Source organism: Dermochelys coriacea, chromosome 1 (genome assembly GCF_009764565.3).
Source record: "Dermochelys coriacea isolate rDerCor1 chromosome 1, rDerCor1.pri.v4, whole genome shotgun sequence".
Classification (NCBI taxonomy): domain Eukaryota; kingdom Metazoa; phylum Chordata; order Testudines; family Dermochelyidae; genus Dermochelys; species Dermochelys coriacea.
In genome coordinates, this window is record NC_050068.2 from 286,910,245 (window position 1) to 286,931,577 (window position 21,333).

Consider the following 21,333-nt stretch of genomic DNA (forward strand, 5'->3'; position numbering starts at 1 on the left):
ACAGCATATTTTAGTGACAACCATACAACACAATCTTATAATTTTATATGAACTAATGATATACTTATTTAGATAGAACGATGGGTTTCAGCAGATCATAATCTTTCCTGTGATCCCTTACATGGCATGATTTATATGCAATATCACAGTTTTACACAAATGATGAATATGGGGATTACAGGGCACTCCCCTGAGGTATAGAGTGTCACACTACTATATTATATAAAGTACTTAAAGGTTAATGTTAATGGCTCACTGTAGGAATCGATAACTGTTGTTTTCCACAGGGCATTTCTGCCATTAAACAGAAAAGCCATACAATCTGTGTGTTGCTAGTATTCCATTATTGTTCCAAGTGAGGGTGGCTTTTTTCAGGCACGGTGTGGGCTGAATACCAGTGAAGAGGATTGACAGGTTCAATATAAATGTATTTCCTAGTATGATAGAATTTTATATGCCAAAAGGGATCAAAAATACCTTTCAAATAATGTCTTTGTTAAAGGATCACACACGCTGTACAAAAGGAAAGATCAATAGCAATGCAATGACATTCTTTTCATTTTCTTTGGGAACATCATTCATGGCAGGGAATGCTCAATCTTCTTGTCCCCCACATTAACCAAAATGTTAAAGTTATAAGGCATACACAGTGAAAAGTGCAACTAAAAGAGGAACTTTCCTTATGGGTCCTCAAATACTCTGTCATAACATGTTGTGTAGCAGCTTTCCTAATATGCTCTGAGGAGCCTGGGTAATTGAGAGCATCTGCATATTGTGTTTTCCCATTGACTCCGTGGTTTCTTACTTTCTCTTTTAATTTGTGGTTTGAGGGTAGACATATTAACATTTTGCCCTTACACCTAGCCCAGAACACATTAGAAACATTAATTAATATTGGTCTGCTCAACACCCATGGTGAAGAAGGTATTAATCTACCCATTTTCTAAATGGATAAAATGGGGCACAAAGAGGTTATATGATTTGGCCAAGATCACACAGTGAGTCAGTAGTCACGCGCATTAATAGTGTAACTGAAACATCCTTACTCCTATTCCTCTTGCTATTACAACTAGACAGCAGTTCCCTCGATACAACACTGCTTGTGAACAAAGCCCTATATTAACAGAAGGTATAAAGTCCTTTCTGTAAGCAAAGGAGAGCCTACCTAAGGGAGGCACTAAAAGGTGGGAAAAGCACCTCCTCAGCAAGCTCCCCCTTTCCACAAACCCCATAGAAACCCCTCCATTGGGGCTATAGGGTTCTGACTCTGTGAATGGGACAGGAAAAAGAGGGTGGCGGATCTCCTCTGGAATCTCTTGCCCCCCCCCCAAACCACAGAGAGTAATAATCTGTGGTAAATCACACTGGTTCCCCTTCTGCAATCTGGAAACAACCCTGCTCCAGGGGCATCTGTGGTGGTAGAGCTTCTGGCAACCTGCCTCCTGCAAGAATTGTAGGGTCTGGGGCCTAGTAGAAGATAGGAAAGAATTCATGGCAATATGGAGGCAAGGAATCTCCATGAATGTGCTCTTTCATCTGGCTTATCCACAAGATCTATAGGTTTGTGGGGACTGAACTCCTGTCACTTGTGTTCTGGGGGAATGGCAAATTCTGCTTCCAATGAAGAAATCAATGGAAACTATAAAAGTTTATTCTAAGTAGGAGCACAACCCTATAGGAGAAAATGGCAGCCTCTGTGTATGCTATGGTTTCTATGGAGGTCAAATTTAAGCTAATTATCCTTGAAAGTGTCCCATTAAATCTGATGTTTGTGAAGTTATGCTTCTGAATGTAATGGCTCAATACCTTAAATATAGCAAGGTCATATTTGTTTCTTCACAACAACAATGAAAGTAGTGAAGTAGGATGATTATACTTCCTGAAAAAAAACCAAGATTATTCCAGTTTTAATTAATTTATCCCCATCCTGTAACAATACATTGCAAGATACCAGAAACACAAGCAGACTTTTCTATGGAGTCAACACAACTTCCAGGCTGACTTTTAGGATCCTATCACATTGCTGTAGCATCTAATAGCATGACATTGCAATGAGAATATTGTGCCTCAGCGTCACATAAAATTGCAATGTGTTGACATTGGATTGCAAAGTAACAACAAAACACCAACATGTCATGATGCAAAGCAGTTTTGCTGAAGGACAAACATTTAAAGATGGTGATTTTAAGGTGAGGATAATCTAATTGGGAGTGAGAGAGAAAAAACACAGCATATACTATATTTTTTATCATCCATCTTGTGAAGTTTAAATTGCTCGAAATGGAATGTGAGTAGAGAAAGAGAGCAAGCGAGCAGTTGCAATCCTCTTTATACTATATTTTTCATTTTTTAAAATATTAAAAATTGTGGCTGGCAGGAATGATTCAGAATCAAATATTTTATATTATTTGTGTTATCTAGGGGAAGAAGAACTGCGTTGAGCTGTTCGTGTCTCCAATAAATCGAAAACCAGGAATTTCTGATGCTCTTCCATCTGAAGAAGTGTTGCGGTCACTTAATATCAATATTCTGCATCAAAGTTTATCCCAGTTTGGAATTACAGAGGTTTCCCCGGAGGTAAGTTATCGTGTGTCTAACATATTAGAGTTTACTGTAAATTAGTCAACTCTAAATATAATTATTAAGATCTGTGTTAGTTCTTAGGCTAAGGTACTGATACTGAGGAGAATGTATGGCTAATAAAAGTTGTTTTTATTATTATTGCAAGGCAATAATAAAAAATAATCCTGTTAAATTATTTAAATAAAGCTTGAATGGATCATATAATCATTCAGGCTATGGCTACACTACAATTTATGTTGCATAATTTATGTTGCTCAGGGGTGTGAAAAATCCACACACATCCCAAGAGACATAAGTTACACCAACATAAGGACTCGTGTGCTCAGCACTATGTTGGTGGGAGAGCTTCTCCTGCTGACATAGCTTCTGCCACTCGCAGAAATGATTTTATTACGCTGATGGGAGAGCTCTCTCCTGTAGGCATAGAACATCTTCACCAGCCGTGCTGGAGTGACACAGCTGTATTGGTACAGCTGCATCGCTGTACATATAGACATGGCCTAAGAAACTTTGGTCTTTCATATGTGAGTTGGCTGATCTGAAGACTTCTGTGAAGACACAAATAGAATTCAGATTTCATGATAATTCTCCACTTCAAGTCCAACCTCCCGCTTGGTCCATACAGGGTTAAACTGTGTCTTGAATGGCTTTGGGAGCATTGTATTTATTTATTTTATCTATTGCTGACTTTGTTTTCTGGGAGTGAGAGATTTGAAAGTTTTCCCACTTTATTTTTTTACCTAGCACAAAAAAGAGAGAGCCCTTAAAATGTCTTGCTATTTTTTATTACCACTTTTATTTAAAAAAGGACCAGCACTGCCACATCGGCAGTGCTCTGCAGACATTGTATTTGGACATATATTTGACTGTGGGTTTTCCTCGTGACACCAAAAGAAATAATAATTAAAGAAAAAAGGAAAGGAAACCACTGAGTTCACACACACATCAGGCTATAATCAAATCACTTTGGATCTTTGTTTTGTGCTTGGAAGCCTATAATTACACATAAAGCCCCTTGGACTCTTTGTGAGGTCAATTTCATGAACCGTCTCAAAACAGTTAATCAAAAACAGATTTTCCTGTGCAAATTTCTATTTTGATGACAGAGCAGTTTTTGGTCAAAAAAACATTCTGAATAAAAAACTTTGATCAGCTCCAGTCCCCCATCCCCGCCCCAGTCCTGTTGATTCCTATGCCTAGCAAAGGATCAGGGCTTTTATGTCCAGGCCTGTGTGTGAGCCATTGCTGAGTGCATAATGGGTGCTATATTAGCCTATATTAGCCTATATTAATTGCTGAACTCCCATTTTTCTACCTCATTTGAAAGTTCTAATTCAGTGTAAAGTGCTGCAATATATTTTCAGTATGAAAAGTGCAATATAAAAAACAAGTTATAATGACCAAAGTCATATGTGTTTCCTACAGCAGGTAAATTATGGAAATGAAAGGGTTTTCACGGTGCAGATACTGAGGTTATAGGACACTGAGTTATAGGATCACAAAGTGAAGCTAAGCAATCTTGTCCTAATGTCAGATCTGTTCATTACAACTCCAATCAGCTACCCGGGCTGCAGCCCTAAAATACTTTCTTTAAATGAGAATTTACTTTAGTGCTGAAGTGTATGAATTTGAGAGGTATGATTATTCCAAATACTTCAATTACAAATAACAATTCAAATAGACAAGGGAAGAAATCATATGTGAATAACTGTTATGAATGGAGAAATGATTTCAAGCTAGGAAGGACTGTCTGAAAAAACAGACTGTCTGACTTTGAAATCTCACCTATGTTATATGAAATAGTAAATTGTCATTCCTCAGTTTCAATAGTCTAGAATTACTAAGTATTTGAATTCTCTTTCTGTCAATCAGATAAATGTAGCCAATACAAAGATAAAGGTTTCATGGAGTTTTCTCTAGAATTCTTCATACAAAATAGCTCATAAAGTCAGGTGGGTTTAATGCTATTGGGAAGACAAGAGCATTATTTGAATGTCTTTATTCCATTTTTAACAGATTACATAAATAAGGCCCTGATCCTGCAATGACTTATGCATATGCTTATCTTTACATGTGTAACTAGTCCCACTGTCTTCAGTGGAACTACTCATGTGTAAGTCTTTGTAGAAATCAAGGACTAAAAGACAGCTACATTTAATCTTCACCTCCCAGCCATGTTAACTGACCAATTTTTCATGTATCCCTAAATCCACCCAAAGAACAAATGTTTACAGGACAGAGGCAATAAGGGGCTATAACCAGAGTCACACCAATGTCTGTGGTCCCCAGGCTTTACTTATGCACCTTACTGACTGCAGCCAGTGTGTTGGAAGCATATTTTGAGAATGGTCAACTTTCTGCCCATGCCTTGCACAGAGTGCTACTGGTCAAGTGCTTCTTCTCTCCCACCTTTCTCTATTACCAGAGGTCAGGTGTTCATTTCCTTTGTCCCTGAGAGTGGTCCACAGGAGGTGCCTTAATAACAGAGTAGGTCCAAAGTTATCATAGAAAAAAAAATTTATAAAAAACCGAGGGCTTGTCTGCACACTAGCTTGAATCAGTTTAGATAAACCAGAGCAGACATACATAACCCCCTACATAGACATTCTTGAATCCATTTAGAAATTGTTTATATCAATTTAGCTTAAATTGATTCCATACTAACTCAAGCTATATTGATACAAACTATTGTTAAACAAACTTAAGGGGTATTGCACCAGTTAAACTAAATTGGTGCAAGTTTGTGTGTAGATAAGCCCTGTGAGAAAATCAAAGCATTACATTATACTGCCACTTAGCTAGTGACATATGTTATAGTTCCAGTTCATTTAATCAGCACACCCTTGCATCTTTAAGTTTCAGTGTCTGTCTCTGCTGACAGGCTTTTTTTTTTTTCTTACCATCTCCGACTTTCTGCTCTCAATAAGGAGGACTATACCAGCAAAGCTTTTGTCTCTAGGAGCTTAACAACTAAGCTGTTTTAAATTAACTTAATTGTTTATAGCCCCGTCTTATCAGTTTTCCTGGACCTCAGAACAAATAGTCCTGAACAAATTGATACTGTCTCACAAATTATTTTCTTATCATAGACATGAAGTGACTCAGCTACAATAGTCCAGAACCCCTGCTATCATAATTACAGAAGAGTTTAAGTAAGGGTTCTGCTGTCCTTCCTGCTCTACATTAGAATCAAGGGAACAGACTTCTTTCGTTAGGCTAACGTAGTATTTCGGTGTTCCAAAATGGCATGTCAGTCAGTGTTAGAGCTGTGGTGTGTAATTTTTGCCATTTTATAGACACTACCTAACGTTTCAAAATGGTTTAGATCTGACTTTGAGAAAAACAAAATCAGGAGAAAATGTGCCCTGCATTTGTAATGGAGAAGAATTACGGTAGACTCAACTACTTATATAATAAGTTCTACCATTTAAAAAAAAGCTCTACTGTTCCATTAATGTACTAAAAATAAAGTAATTAAAGTCCTTCAGCCAATAGTTCAAAAATTATGTTACCTAGTTAACTCTCTAGTTTATTTGATCTTTAGATGGGGAGGTACATGGCAGCATTTATTTACTTATGAAAGGGAAGTTCAGCTGATGCTCAGTGAGCTCCTGCTTTTAATCCAGTTTTCCACGTAGGATGTCTGAAACACAGGAAGGTTTTCAGGTAACCTCCCCAAGGTCAAACAGTTAGTTTATAGCTTATGGGCCAATGCTGCAGCTGCTTTGAACACGGAATTCCCATGGCTGTCAATGGGAGTTCAAAATGCAGGGCAGCTGCAATGTTGGGCCTTAAGCCAGCATGAAGACCCAGGCCTATCCTGTAAATATTAGATGAAATGACCTCCTCCCTGCGTTGAGGTAACTGAATTGCACAAAACAAATAGTGAAAGCAGTGAATTTATTGTTGTTTAAATACGGTTAAGAACAATTTAAGCAGAAATAATTGGCTAGTATGCCAGTGTACCATTGAAAATGCTTCAATTTTCTGAGTGATTCACTGCAACAAGGTGATTTATAATTCGTTTTCAGCCTGTGGACATATACAGAGCCCTTAGGGTCAGGTTTTGAAACCAAGTGCTCACATTGCTGAGCAGTTTCCCACCCAAGTACTCTCATTGATTTTAGTGGGTGTACTGTGTGAGTTTCATTTTGCCATCTGGCCTTCAGTGCTGTGACAGACTGGCATCTCAACAAAAGAATATTCTTGTTAATGAAGTTTTTTCTAATTATAAGTCAATAGATAGTAATTTTTTTTTAAAAAAAGTACCCCTAAATTAACCATCTATCAAATACTTATGTGTGTGTGCTGTATTCTATAAAGCTATATTCTGTGAATTACACAGACTAGGCACTGAATGCTTCTGTCCCTCTCTACAACTAGAGGGAAGCAAATCTGTGTCAAATCAAAACAGCAAGCGGCTGCTTTCAGTTATGGGTCCCTCTGTCCCTGGAGTCCATGTTCCCATCAGTGCATATAAACTCCTCTGCTTGAATTCTACCTGAGCAGAGCTTTCCCTGTTTGGGAGGGCTCTAGGTCAAAGGGGTTTATGAAGGTATGTAGCATTGCTCAATTTGGCAAGGTCCCAGGAGACCTGGCAGATTTCAGAGCATGCCGGCATACCCAATGACAACATAGCTCCAAACCATGCCCAGGGATCAGCATGGAGCAGAAGGCCCTGCTGAGTTTGCAGATCACTCTCCCCCCACCCCCATGAGACTCCTGAACTTTTCCCTCTGTGGTGATCAGGTGACTCCAAGTCTATAAAGTCAGCATCATAGAATATTTGCTATAGGGCTTCCTGGGTCTTCATTAGGGACATGTCCATACTTGCAACTGTGTGTAGAGTACACACACTGCATGCCCAGCAGGTATGGATATAAGTAGCAGTGTAGACGAAGAGGCACTGCTTAGGCAAGTAGAGCAGAAACACCCCAGGGTATGTACCCTACACAGTTCTTTATGGGTATGCTTATACGCCAATTAAACACTTGTGGTTGGCCCATGTCAGCTGACTCAGGCTCCTGGGGCTCAGGCTAAAGGGCTGTTTAATTGCAGTGTAGACATTTGGGCTTGGACTAGAGCCTGGGTTCTGGGGTTGCAGGATCCCAGAGCCCTAAACATCTGCACCACAGTTGAACAGCCCCTTAGCCTGAGCCCCTGGACTTTGAGTCAGCTGACACAGGCCAGCTGCACAGTGCCTCCTATGTTTACACAGCTGTTTTAGCAGTGAAGTATCCCCCTGCCTCCTGGCCCTGCTGATGCCTCTCCCTGCCGCAGTGAAAGCCTCCAGCAGTAGGGAAAGGCTCCGACAAGGGGGAGGTGGCAGGGAAACGCTCCAGAAGCTCCCCACTGCCCGAGCCTTTCCCTGCCATCTTCTCCCTGCTGGAGCTTTTCAGTCACGTGTAGCTACACACCGCAGTGAGTGTGGATGGAGCTTCCTGTTCACTGTGGTGTGTGGCTACATGTATCCTACATGCTGCACAAGTGTAGACATGGCCTAGAAAAGAAAGTTTGTTCTTAACTCAAGTTGATTAAATTGAGGAAAATCATAGTGAAGACAAGGCAATTTTTAGTTTTCACATGAATTAGCAGGTCAAGTTACAGAGTTGGGCTCTCTAGAGGGCTTTTCTATGAAAGGGGAGCACTGAGACTTCGGAAATGCATATTGAAGACCTGATTTAAATATTTTCTTTTCTCTCAACTTGACAATTTTATTCAAGAAATACAATAAAGAAATAGACTGAGATTAGGAGTGTGACTTTCTGTATTAATGTGCACAACTTAATTTCTTTCAAGTCTATTTGTATGTAATCTTCTTCCCTTTGAAACACACAAGTGAAGATTGCATTTGCTGCAAGTATATACATCGTAGTCTGAATAATGTATTACAGTTGGACTGAGGAGTCTATTAGAACCAAGTTTCCATTAAGCTTTTTTCCATTTGAAAATGTAGCCAAAATATTATAATTTCATATTCCAACCAGGCTTTCTCACTGCAATAAAGACAGAATAAACATTATTTGTTTTTTATTTTATATTCCCCAACAGCTCTGCATTTTTCAGCATACAGAGCTACTTTAGAAATGTAATATCATTGGGAGTCCCTAAAGTTAGGAAATTGCTTTAAGTACAATCAGAATTTAATATAGGGGGAGGGGTTGTTTGGGGTTTTTCTTTAGGTTAGACTGTCAGGGCTTTTCAGCTTATTAATACATCATGAGATTCTGTTTGCACCTGTTTTCACTTCTGAGTAAGGTGTAGATAGTACGTAGGCTAGTTTGTAGGTGTTGTGGGAGGAGACGGAGCAAAATGAGACAGCAAGAGCAATTTCCTCAGGACACTTATGAGTAGTACCCTCTTACCTGATGGGCCAGGTAGTTTCCAAGAAAGAATGAGTCTTGTTTACTTAGCTTACGACCAGTCCATTGCATCTGTGGGAAGATTACTTCAACAGTCGCTCAGAATATCTTAAATCATCTTTGGGTGTGTTAGGATTATTGTGGCAAACACATATAGTTCAGCCGGTTTGCTTATTTTAGATAGCTATGGAACTGGCAGCGGTCAGAGCCATATACTATAGAATGTGTACAATAACAAATCTGAACTAGTGCATAGTGCCTGATAAGAGCTCTTTAATCTGCACATGATATTATAGAATTTCAACCTCTTTTTTTTTTAAATGAAGAAAAATGTTTTGCAAGGCCAGCATGAAGCGGACAAAATCTGGAGCAAAGAAGGATTTTATGCAGTTGTCATATTTCTCAGCATCTTTGTCATTGTAGCAACATGTTTAGTGGTAAGTCTGTTGCTTTATCTTCCTTCTGTTTTCATTTATTTATTGCTTACATCAGTCTGAAAGACCGAGTCCTGCCTCCTTTATTCCAAGAGGGCTTTCATAAAATAGTGAGAAGCTCAGCCTCTAAGTAACAGTAAGTAACTCTGATAGTGTTGGGAGGCCAAAGCCTGATGCGTAATAGAAATACTTATTATGTTTAGAATGTTTTATATCTGATATAAAATATCACTAATGTAAGCTTCAGAAATAATGGACATTTAACCATGCACAATAATCATGCAGTAATTTAATTGAGGGCTTCTACTAACATGATAAACCATGAGAGTGACGCCTAAGTGAGTGCTTTACAGAGGTCACAGAAGCCCTGAATGTCACTATGTATTTCTAGTGTATTTTATTTCTTATATTATATGGTAATAAAAAACACAACATTGATTTTATACATTTTATACATGGTAAAATGGTATTAGCACTGTGTAACAATATAATTACAATAAAATATGAATTTGACATTGAAAATATTGATATTACCACTATTCAAAAATGTAGTTAGGGATAAATGTGTTATTAAACTGCTCTTTTAACATGATGTCTGACATGTGATGCAGTATATGTCTGGTGGCCAGGTGTCTAGCCACTGGATGTCCAGTGAACATCCTTGCTAATGAATAAACACTCCAATGAATGAAATTCAAAAAAATTTAAAGGGCCCTGAGTGCATGTTGACACTGGAGGTATTAAAGGGACACACTGAAATCTTTTTCAATTTGATTTTGTTTAAAAAAAGGAAACTGTCATTTATAGCTTCTGAATCTGAATCCTTCCCACATTGTTAGGGCACAAGCAAGGCTCCATCATCCCTGGGGCTCCAGGGCCATTCTTTGCATGTCCTCTGTGTTGTTAGTTCCATAAGTTTTCTCTCTCTGAGTAGTGTTCAGTGGAGGGATTCTTTTGGTTTGCCTCACTTTAATGTTCCTCCAGCTGCTCAAGAATGTGTTCATTCTTAACACATGTCCCAAATATTTCCATCTTCTTTTCTGGGATAACTTTACAGATAAGGGATTGTTGAACTCTGATGAATCTTGGCACTATTAATTCCACTGAATACCCAGTACTTTTCAAACATACTTGCTTTCAAGGGCATTTAGATGTCTGTCTATATACCTTTGGTGGATTTGCAGCTTTTACATCCATATGTTAAGATGGAAATAACATTTGAGACGAAGATTTGTAGGTCGGTTTGTAAATTATAGATGTTTGATGACAAAATCTTACTTAAGCTGGTAAAGCCTCTCTGAAGTTGTGGGGGAAGGGGGATTCTTGTTTTTTTCCATCTGACAAACATTAATCCTCCCTCTTCCCCTCCTCGCCCCTCATTTCTTATGAAGAATAAGACATATTGCATCATCAAAGATGTCACTGTAATTCTGGAAACAGGATGTGATAAATTTTCTGTCTCTGCTGCCTAGCTGTTCAGTTTGTGGAAGCAGAGTACACCACCTTGGACACCTACTCCATCTTCCTCCTTTTATCTACATAATCATAGAATCATAGAATCATAGAATATCAGGGTTGGAAGGGACCCCAGAAGGTCATCTAGTCCAACCCCCTGCTCAAAGCAGGACCAAGTCCCAGTTAAATCATCCTAGCCAGGGCTTTGTCAAGCCTGACCTTAAAAACCTCTAAGGAAGGAGATTCTACCACCTCCCTAGGTAACGCATTCCAGTGTTTCACCACCCTCTTAGTGAAAAAGTTTTTCCTAATATCCAATCTAAACCTCCCCCATTGCAACTTGAGACCATTACTCCTCGTTCTGTCATCTGCTATCATTGAGAACAGTCTAGAGCCATCCTCTTTGAAACCCCCTTTCAGGTAGTTGAAAGCAGCTATCAAATCCCCCCTCATTCTTCTCTTCTGCAGACTAAACAATCCCAGCTCCCTCAGCCTCTCCTCGTAAGTCATGTGCTCTAGACCCCTAATCATTTTTGTTGCCCTTCGCTGTACTCTTTCCAATTTATCCACATCCTTCTTGTAGTGTGGGGCCCAAAACTGGACACAGTACTCCAGATGAGGCCTCACCAGTGTCGAATAGAGGGGAACGATCACGTCCCTCGATCTGCTCGCTATGCCCCTACTTATACATCCCAAAATGCCATTGGCCTTCTTGGCAACAAGGGCACACTGCTGACTCATATCCAGCTTCTCGTCCACTGTCACCCCTAGGTCCTTTTCCGCAGAACTGCTGCCGAGCCATTCGGTCCCTAGTCTGTAGCGGTGCAATAATCTCTGAGTGCATAAGTTTAACACACATAAAATGGATGCACTCACAAATTCTGCAGGCTACAAAATGTTGGGCTTTTAATAGGGTACCCAAAATGATCATTTTGGAATTGTACTGCAGCTGCATATTTTATCCCTAAATGGGAGTGTCAAAGGTGCTGTTGACCAAATCTGGATCTTGATTACTTGGAAGTGTCTCTTAAAATGTGAAGTGGAAACTAATTAGATGGGTGTGCAATAGTGGTTAGTGCAAGCTAATTGAATTGTCTATGTTAATCCTTTGTTCTATAGAATTATTATGGAAATTATAAAACAGTGCAGCTTTTTCTCTTAATTGGGTTTTACAAATCATGATATTTAACTGCACAATTTTTACACTGACTGAAGCCTGTGCATTAAAAGTCTTTACATATTTTATTTTTAATTTCTCTGGAATTTATTAATGAACTGCAATAAGAAAACTATTAAGCCTTTATTTTATTATGCAGTGTATTGCTATATACAGTAATACAGTAGTATTATGTAGTAACATGAGCTAAATTCAGACCAGTAAATTGTTCCTCCCAGGCCACCCATTTATTTCTGTGTCCCCTCATCACCAGAATAACTGTGCTCTTTGTGTCTCAGAAGGGATTCACCACCAGTGGTCCTCTTCTGCAGCCCAGACTATGGACTAATTTCTCTGGGAGCTCCATACATCATTTATAACCTATTAAGTAACAGACCAATTAAGTGTAACTATTGAACAATGCTATTCTAAGGAGAACAGGCCTCTCTGATTTTTATTTTTAATAGATAATGGTTTGTTGTTACACTAACCATTTTTAGAGTACAGGTTACTTGTAGAGCTGGTTAACAAATGGGATAATTTTTGATTTAAAAAAAAGTATCCCTTTTTCTTGTCAAAAGTTTTCAAATTCTAAAATTTGAAAAACAGAATGACTTTTTTCACACACAAAAAAAGAAAAGACAAGAAAAATTTGACCCTTTTTTGTGTAAGTTGTGAGATTCAACATTTTTTGACTGGCCCTATTTGTTTATGAAATTTAATTTGTCATTCATTATTTTTGCAGGGTGTTTCTTACCAAAATCATGGGTGGAGAAGGGGTTCTGCCAGTTAATTGAATTTTAGAAACACTTTAATCAGGAGAATATTGAATAACAGGAAATTAACTTGTCCTGTAAAAATTTTCACAACTGATCATTTGTTCTAAAGTTTGTGCAGCTTTTAGACTTCATAAAATTTTCAGGATATTCAAAAAGCTATGATTGTAGGAATATACACAAATAATTTATGACCCCATACATCAAAGAAAACCAAACTTGGCATTTTTTTTCTTGAAAACATAAGATTAATTTTAAAAATACTGCATCAGCTCTTATGTTCAATGCTTAGTAGAATTGCTGAGGGAATAGTAGGAGATTAACCAACAATTTCTAGCCAGTCCAAGAGTTAGTTTCTCTTTCTAGGAGGCCTCATTCAATTTTTCTTAAGTAAAGTTTATTGAGTGACTTAAGCAAAATCAAAATAATATACTTTTATTCTGAAGTAAGAGTGTCCCCACACATTCATGCACTGAAATAACAAAAGATATGACTTAAAAATCAATTTGCCTGTGAAAGTTAGGCTCTTTTGAGGTATTCTGGGCAGAAACAGAAGGTGTGAACTTCAATGTATGTAGATTAGACCTACTGATCACTCCATGTGGACCCAAGCAAGGAGGCAACAGGAAGAGAAGTTGCATTCCCATTGAGTTGTGAGTCTACACCAGGGTCCCCATATATGCAAAATTTAAAGATGTCCCATTGTGTCCTAGAAGGCAGCTCTTTAAAGGTTAGGGATTTTTCTTCATATTTTTCAATTATCCTGTATCTCTGTGTTGGTGTGTACCATTTATCCTAGTGTTCCGAGGTGGCTGTAGAGAACTGCCTTTCCTTAGCTCTTGTGTGCTATAACCAGGTCAGACATCTTATGCCATGAAGACCTTGTCCATGCTCAGCCTTGAACTGAGTCTAAGCTTTCTTTAAACATGGCTGTAACTAAATTGGTTACTTGCATAATTAGAGCCAAACTGTTTTTAAAACCATTTTTAAAAACCCAGAATGCCTTTTTAACCATGTCTTTGATATGATTTTTTCCCCATCCATACTGTTTGGGCAAACTGTGTTAGCTGAAACCATGTCTAAATGAAGACCAAACATGATTCCTTAACTCATTTCACAGCCTGTTATGGGTGGAATCTAAATTTACTGGGTTGGTTTTTTTTCTATGCTCAAATAGCAGAGTATTAGAGAGAGGTAGGAAATTGTGCTAGTCTAGATGGACCCCGAAGACCTAACTAACTGTGCCTCCAAATGAGACATCACATTGAAAGAAAGCAATGTAAATATGGGATTTAAAATGTTGTGCCATGAATGGCAGAGTGATATTCCCATAATCAAGTATCTAGGAGTTATCTGAAAGCAGAAAAGCCCAAAATGATTTGTAGGAGGAAAGTGGTTAGAATATCTCAAATACCTGTATTTATTTATCCGATATACCTGTTGAGTTTTGTAATATAATTAGGGCTATTTTCCTCCAAAGTGAGGAGGACCAAATCTTGCTCACTTTACTGATGTAATTTATTCCCTAACTCAATTCAGTGAATATAGTGTTTACATATGTAACTGAGGCCTGCCTAATGGGTGAATTACCTCATAAATGGGACAATTTCAAGCTCACACTGAAGTATTAATCTTTGAATATTACCATGAAAATGGATGTATGAGATATTTCCAGTCACACACATTGGGCTAGGCAGTGACAGACCCTGGCACGGGCTTGAGTGAGAGTAGTCAAGGAGCCTCACTGAGTGGAAGCACCATAAAAGTTCCTGGATTTGTGGCAAAGGGAAGTAGAAGCAATACATTATGTTCCTCGATTATTCGGGAGTTTGTGGAATCCCCTGTAGACTCTGCAGGACAGAGGGATCTCGTAAGGTCTGGGAGAATGAAAAAAAAACACTGAGTTGGAGAGTGCAAAAATATACTTATTTTGTCTTCTGATAGTGAGACTCGCTTTAAATTATTTATAGCACCTGGAAAAGAAATGTAGTATGGTTGTTACTAGGACTGTCGATTAATCGCAGTTAACGCATGCGATTAACTCAAAAAAATCACAATTAATCGCAGTTTTAATTGCACTGTTCAACCATAGAATCGTATTAAATATTTTAGATGTTTTTCTACATTTTCAAATATATTGATTTCAATTACAACACCGAATACAAAGTGTACAGTGCTCACTTTATATTTTTATTAAAATATTTACACTGTAAAAATGATAAACGAAAAATAGCATTTTTCAATTCATCTCATACAAGTACTGTATTGCAATCTCTTTATTGTAAAATTGCAACTTACAAATATAGATTTTTTTTTGGTTACATAACTGCATTCAAAAACAAAACAATGCAAAATTTTAGAGCCTTCAAGTCCACTCAGTCCTACTTCTTGTTCAGCCAATCGCTAAGACAAACAAGTTTGTTTACATTTACGGGAGATAATGCTGCCCATGTCTTACGTACAATGTCACCAGAAAGTGAGAACAGGCGTTCACATGGCACTTTTGTAGTCGGCATTGCAATTATTTATGTGCCAGATATGCTAAACATTCGAATACCCCTTCATGCTTCATCCACCATTCCAGAGGACATGCTTCCATGCTGATGAAGCTCGTTAAAAAAATAGTGTTAATTAAATTTGTGACTCCTTGGGGGAGAAATGTGTGTCTCCACCTCTGTTTTACCTGCATTCTGCCATATATTTCATGTTATAGCAGTCTTGGATCATGATCCAGCACATGTTGTTCATTTTAAGAACACATTCACTGCAGATTTGACAAAACACAAAAAAGGTACCAATGTGAGATTTCTAAAGATATCTACAGCACTCAAGTCAAAGTTTGAGACTCTGAAGTGCCTTCCAAAATCTGAGAGGGACGAGGTGTGGAGCATGCTTTCAGAAGTCTGAAAAGAGCAACACTCCAATGTGGAAACTACAGAACCCAAACCACCAAAAAAGAAAATCAACCGTCTGGTGGTGGCATCTAACTCAGATGATGAAAATGAACATGCGTCAGTCAGCACTGCTTTGGATTATTGAGCAGAACACATCATCAGCATGGACGCATGTCCTCTGGAATGGTGGTTGAAGCATGGACATATGATTCTTTAGCGTATCTGGCATGTAAATATCCTGCGACGCCAGCTACAACAGTGCCATGTGAACGCCTGTTCTCACTTTCAGGGGACATTGTAAACAAGAAGCGGGCAGCATTATCTTCTGCAAATGTTAACAAACTTGTTTGTCTGAGCTACTGGCTGAACAAGAAATAGGACTGAGTGGACTTGAAGGCTCTAAAGTTTTGCATTGTTTTCTTTTTGAATGCAGTTTTTTGTACATAATTTTACATCTGTATGTTCAACTTTCATGATAAAGAGATTGCACTAGAGTACTTGTATGAGATGAATTGAAAAATACTATTTCTTTTTTTTACAGTGCAAATATTTGTAATCAAAAATATAAAGTGAGCACTGTACACTTTGTATTCTGTGTTGTAATTGAAATCAATATATTAGAAAATGTAGAAAACATCCAAAAATATTTAAATAAATGGTATTCTATTATTGTTTAACAGCATGATTAATCACAATTATTTTTTTTAATCACTTGATAGCCCTAGTTGTTACAGAGACATGTTAGTGCTTCCCTTATTGTAAGTTTCCTAGATTTTTTTTTTAATGCTAGAAGGGATCATCTAAAGTGACACAACCACACCTCAGAAGAGCTTGTTTCTTCTTCTAAAAGCATTAACTCCATAGCTGCTAAAGAGACATAGTGTCGGGGTCCTTTGCAATGGCAAAAATGGGGCCCATGTTAGCTTCACAGTCACTGCCAAGCCAGTGTATCTTTGACATGGAACTCCACTGAGATCAGCAGAGCTGAATCTAGAATTAATGACATTATGAAAAGTAGTTACCACAGATAGCGGATACCAAAGTTTAGTGGGCAATGAGTGGATAGTGGAATCCAGGTTAGATGGAGTTTTTAGATGTTAACATTTTGGCTATTGTAAAAACACAAGTTTTAAATTTTGAACCAGTCCACAATCAGTTGAACCTATTGTGCATCTGTTGGGTTTTATTAAGGATTTAATTTATTGTGTATTTCTTGGTAGAGAAGATTTTAAAAATGTCTCAATCTACAAGAAATCTACTGTCTACTTTCCCCAAGGAAACAAACAAAAACATGACATTTCTGAAACATTTAGAGTCAAAATGAAGCCTGGAGTGATTTTTTTGAAGTATTATAAACCTGAAGTGCTGAAGTCGTAGCACAATAGTGTTGCAAAGGTGACCTTGTAAAATTATTCTATTCTGGAAACAGCTCTTTGTGCAATGAGTTAACAACAAGTATTTTGAGACTCTAAAACAAATTTAGGACATTAGTTAGAGAGAGATGAGTCTGGATGTATCATAAGCATCAGATGATATCTTGCACTATTGTATTTTTGGTGTTAATATTTTGTGAAACTTTTCTATAATTACTTTGTTTATCAGTATTTCTTTCCATACAATGGTTTTGTGACAACTATCTCCCATTATGTTTTATTTATCTCTTTAATAATACAATTGAAGTAAATGTATTAAAAAAATATTAGTTAGCAATGAGAACTTCTAAAACCTTCTACTACCTCTGTGCCAGTCATGGTTTATATAATAGAAATATTTACCCTTTTTGTTGGAAACACTTCAGCCCATGAGTTGTGGAATCCTTCTAGAAATCACTGATACTATATAGATCAATCCAAGGCATTTTTAATTCTTCCTTGACTTTGTTTACACAGTAGTTGGGATAAAATTTGATACTCTTTCCTTTCTGTTTCTATAGGTCCTGTACAGATTAAAGGAAAAAATTCAGTTCTCACTGCGACAAGATAAGGAGAAAAAACAGGAGATCCACCTTTCACCCATTCCTCTGCAGACAACTCGGTCAGAGTACAAGACAGCAAACAGAATGGTCCAACCTGAACAGGCTCCTAAAGCTGTTAATGTCATAGTGGATCCTCAAGGCCAATGTGTTCCTGAGATCAAACCTCCACTCTCTGCCAGTCCATCGCCTTTCAAAATGAAACCTGTGGGCCTTCAAGAAAGGTAGGATTATGCCGGAGCACACTCAATATTTACTGTCTCATTTTAAGATCTCGAAGCATAGTTTGATGTGCACCTCCTCCTTCAGAGAAGCACTAAAAGGTGCCCATCCAACACAGCGAGTGCCTTTGACATACATGTTAAAACACAGGAACGTTGGAGAATACGAAGTAATAATCGACCAAAGCAGCAACACTTCTTTTCCCTTGCACCCTGTCATGCATCATTTGAGCATCAGTCACATGAACTGTTTAATCCCTCCCCCATCATACTTCCCACCAGATAGAAATCCCACTCTCAGTTGCCTCAGGATATGTCTACACTGAAATCAAACACCTGCAGCTGGCCTGTGTTTGGTGACTCAGGCTTGGACTAGCGGTCTGTTTAATTACGGTGTAGATGCTCAGGATTGGGGTGGAGCCTGGGCTCTATGACCCTCCCCCATCACAGGGTTCCAGAGCCCGAGTCCAGCCCAAGCCCAAACCATCTACATCCCAATTAAACAGCCCCGTAGCTAGGTTTGCCAACTTTCTGATTGCAGAAATACCCTCTCTCCCTCAGTCATTTTCACGGGGCTAGGCAGGTGATTGGGGTGAGGGAGGGAGTGAGCGCTCTGGCTGGGTGTGTGGGCTCTGGGGTGGGGCCAGAAATGAGGGGTTTAGGGTGCAGGGGGGCTCTGGGCTGGGCAGTTCAGAGTGCAAGAGGGGATGCGGGCTCAGGGAGCGAGTTTGGGTATGGGAGGGGGCTTAGGGCTGGGGCAGGGGGTTGGAGTATGGGAGGGGTTTCAGGGTGCAAGCACCGGGCAGCGCTTACCTCAGGCGGCTCCCGGAAGCGGCTGGCATTTCTCTCCGGCTCCTAGGTAGAGGGGTAGCCGGGCGGTTCTGTGCACCGCCCCTGTCCGCAGGCACTGCCCCTGCAGCTCCCATTAGCTGTGGTTCCTGGCCAATGGGAGCTGCAGAGCTGGAGCTCAAGACAGGGGCAGCACGCGGCCCCATGGCCATACTTCTGCCTAGGAGCTGGAGGGAAATGCCAGCCGCTTTTGGAAGCCACATAGATCCAGGACAGGCAGGGAGCCTGCCTTAGCCTCGCTGCGTTGCCAACCGGAATTTTAATGCCCAGTCCGTAGGGCTGACTGGAACCGCCAGAATCCTTTATTGACCAGGCGCTCCAGTCAAAAACTGGACACCTGGCAACCCTATCCATAGTCCGAGTCAGCTGACACAGGGAAGCTGCGGGTGTTTGATTGCAATGTAGACATATTTTCATGTCACAATTCCAACCTTTTCTTTGCATCCTGCAAAGCCTTAGTGGGCATTGGAGTCTGAGGGCAACTAATGCCTTTGGGTCTGCAAACTGGCTAAAACAAAAGCTCAGAGAACTGCCCCATCGACTCTGAAACCTCTCTACCCCAAATAGACCACAGCACGGGGGCAGTGCCATGGCATGGGGGTTGCAACATGGAAGCACCATGTAGGGTGTGCCTAGTGCCTTGGTTTTCTTTAGTTTGGCTTTGCACTGCTCTCTGCCATTACCTTGTTCTCCCTCTTTTTTTGACTGTTGATTCACTGGCTGCATATTATTCAAATCCCAGTTTGTGAACTCTCTAGGGCAGGTACTGTCTTCATGATGTACAAGAAGGCCCTACTCCCTGTCTGGGTTCCTTAGGCATGACTGCAGTATAACTAATCAACATCATCCAGCCAGGAAAGCTTGTTCTGTCCCCTCTCCCTTGATGTCACTCATCAAATGAGTGACCCCACTGCCATATTTGACAGCCAGGGGGGAATCTGTGACTCCACCTCTTGAGGAGAGGATAGAGGTTGGGCAATTGCAGAGAAGCACTATGACTTCTGCCTGCAGGGTTCTCCACTCACACAGACGTACCACTCTATGTAAAGCTGCTGGGGAATTTTTTGACAAATTTTTTTTTGCCAAAAAATGCCAATTCATCAAAACCAAAATGCCTCATGAAGCAGGGTTGGTTTTGGCAGATCTCCCAACTCAGAAGGAGGGTGGCGGGGAAAAAGCAAAGCTTTGAAATTGGTAACATGGGACATTGTGACATTTGCAAACTAGAAAGATGCAGTTTTTTGAGTCAAAGTGACTTTTCGTTTCAAACTTTTAGTAAATTTAGACCAAAAAGGGGAAAAAAAACCCTGAAATCAAAATGAAACATTTTGAAATTGAAAAGTTTCCATTGATTGGAACCTTTTTATTTATTTATTTGGTTGGTTGGTTGGATTTTTGGTTTCTGAAAATTTTCACAATTTTGACTTTTTGTCAAGATCTGGGACAGGCAAAATTTTAGAAATCTCAAAAATTCTCACTGGATGGGAAAACCTTTTCCTACCCAGCCCTAACTGGATGTCCCAGCTGCACTGCAGAGCTGTGCCAGGTCAGGGTTTGGGTCTCTAATCTCTCCTATTTTAACAAGGATGGAGACGTTTGGTACAGAAGCAAACACTGTTCACAGTTACCACAATTGATGTATCACTGAAACAATTCTGTGGTTTGTCCAGCTTCTTAAAATATATTTTGTTTATGAATAATTCAGTAGATTCTTCGCACATTTTTACTGCCTCTTTCTCCAGCAAGAATCTTGCTTAACATTTTATATAATAAAGAGTTTTCCCTATAGGCTATACAGCTAACATTTGCATTTATCAGAGGTATTCAATGTCTCTAATAAAATATATGCCACACATACTCTGGCACTGTAATACCATGATTAAGGCAGTTGAGAAGAAGCATGATTGTCTTCCTGATACCATTGTGATCCCAAATCATTGGTCCGTCTGTAGCAGTAGTGGTAAAATAGGGAAGAGAAACGAAATACTTGCATGACTTTAATGGGGGGGGGGGGGGGGGAGAGAATATGGCTTTATTTCCTGCTAACAGAATTTATCAAAATCATACCAAACCTCAGCCTTCATTACCAACTATATATCCTGAAACTACCATTGTTTATTAGGAATCCTTTGTAACAGAGCTCTCTTTAAAGAAAGATCAAAACTTGTGTGATATAAGAGTTACTTACATCCGAACTATGGGCCTTGTGCTGCAGTGATCACTCAGTATCACAGTCAAGCTGTTGGATGATGGGAGAGTGACATCTAGAGGAGGGAGAAAAGATTGCAAAGTATCTTGGTTTCAGAGTAGTAGCCATGTATCTTGGGTTTCATTCCTGAGTAGGAAGAAAAGATTGGTTCCGTTGGAAAGATGGGCACATTTCTTTCTGCAGCCCTTTCAGTTGCCCGGCTTTGGGTTCTTGTCCTGGATCACTTTTAGCTGAAGGTTTTCCAGTGTCCCTTTGAGTAGCTCCCTATTTCACTGTAGTGGATCTGGAAATACTCATTCAGCAGAATGTTAGCTAAAGCGTTCCATTTCAACGTTTGTTCTGGTTTTGAGGAAAGGCAGCATGGCAATGCTATCATGACCATAACAGGCGCTGTAGCTCAATAGGTGAATTCTCTTCTCTAG

General features: G+C 39.3%; 1 protein-coding gene across 4 annotated transcripts in view; it reads left to right on the top strand.

Moving 5' to 3' along the window:
• The window catches only part of PTPRR (protein tyrosine phosphatase receptor type R), a 191,988-nt gene that overhangs the window by 105,940 nt on the left and 64,715 nt on the right, over positions 1–21,333 (top strand). For all 4 annotated transcript variants that reach the window (XM_038411493.2, XM_043493408.1, XM_043493412.1 and 1 more), the window contains 3 exons: positions 2,422–2,577; positions 9,272–9,382; positions 17,594–17,856. In XM_038411493.2, the coding sequence (XP_038267421.1) occupies positions 2,422–2,577; positions 9,272–9,382; positions 17,594–17,856 (530 nt within the window). The remainder of the gene's footprint in view (positions 1–2,421; positions 2,578–9,271; positions 9,383–17,593; positions 17,857–21,333) is intronic.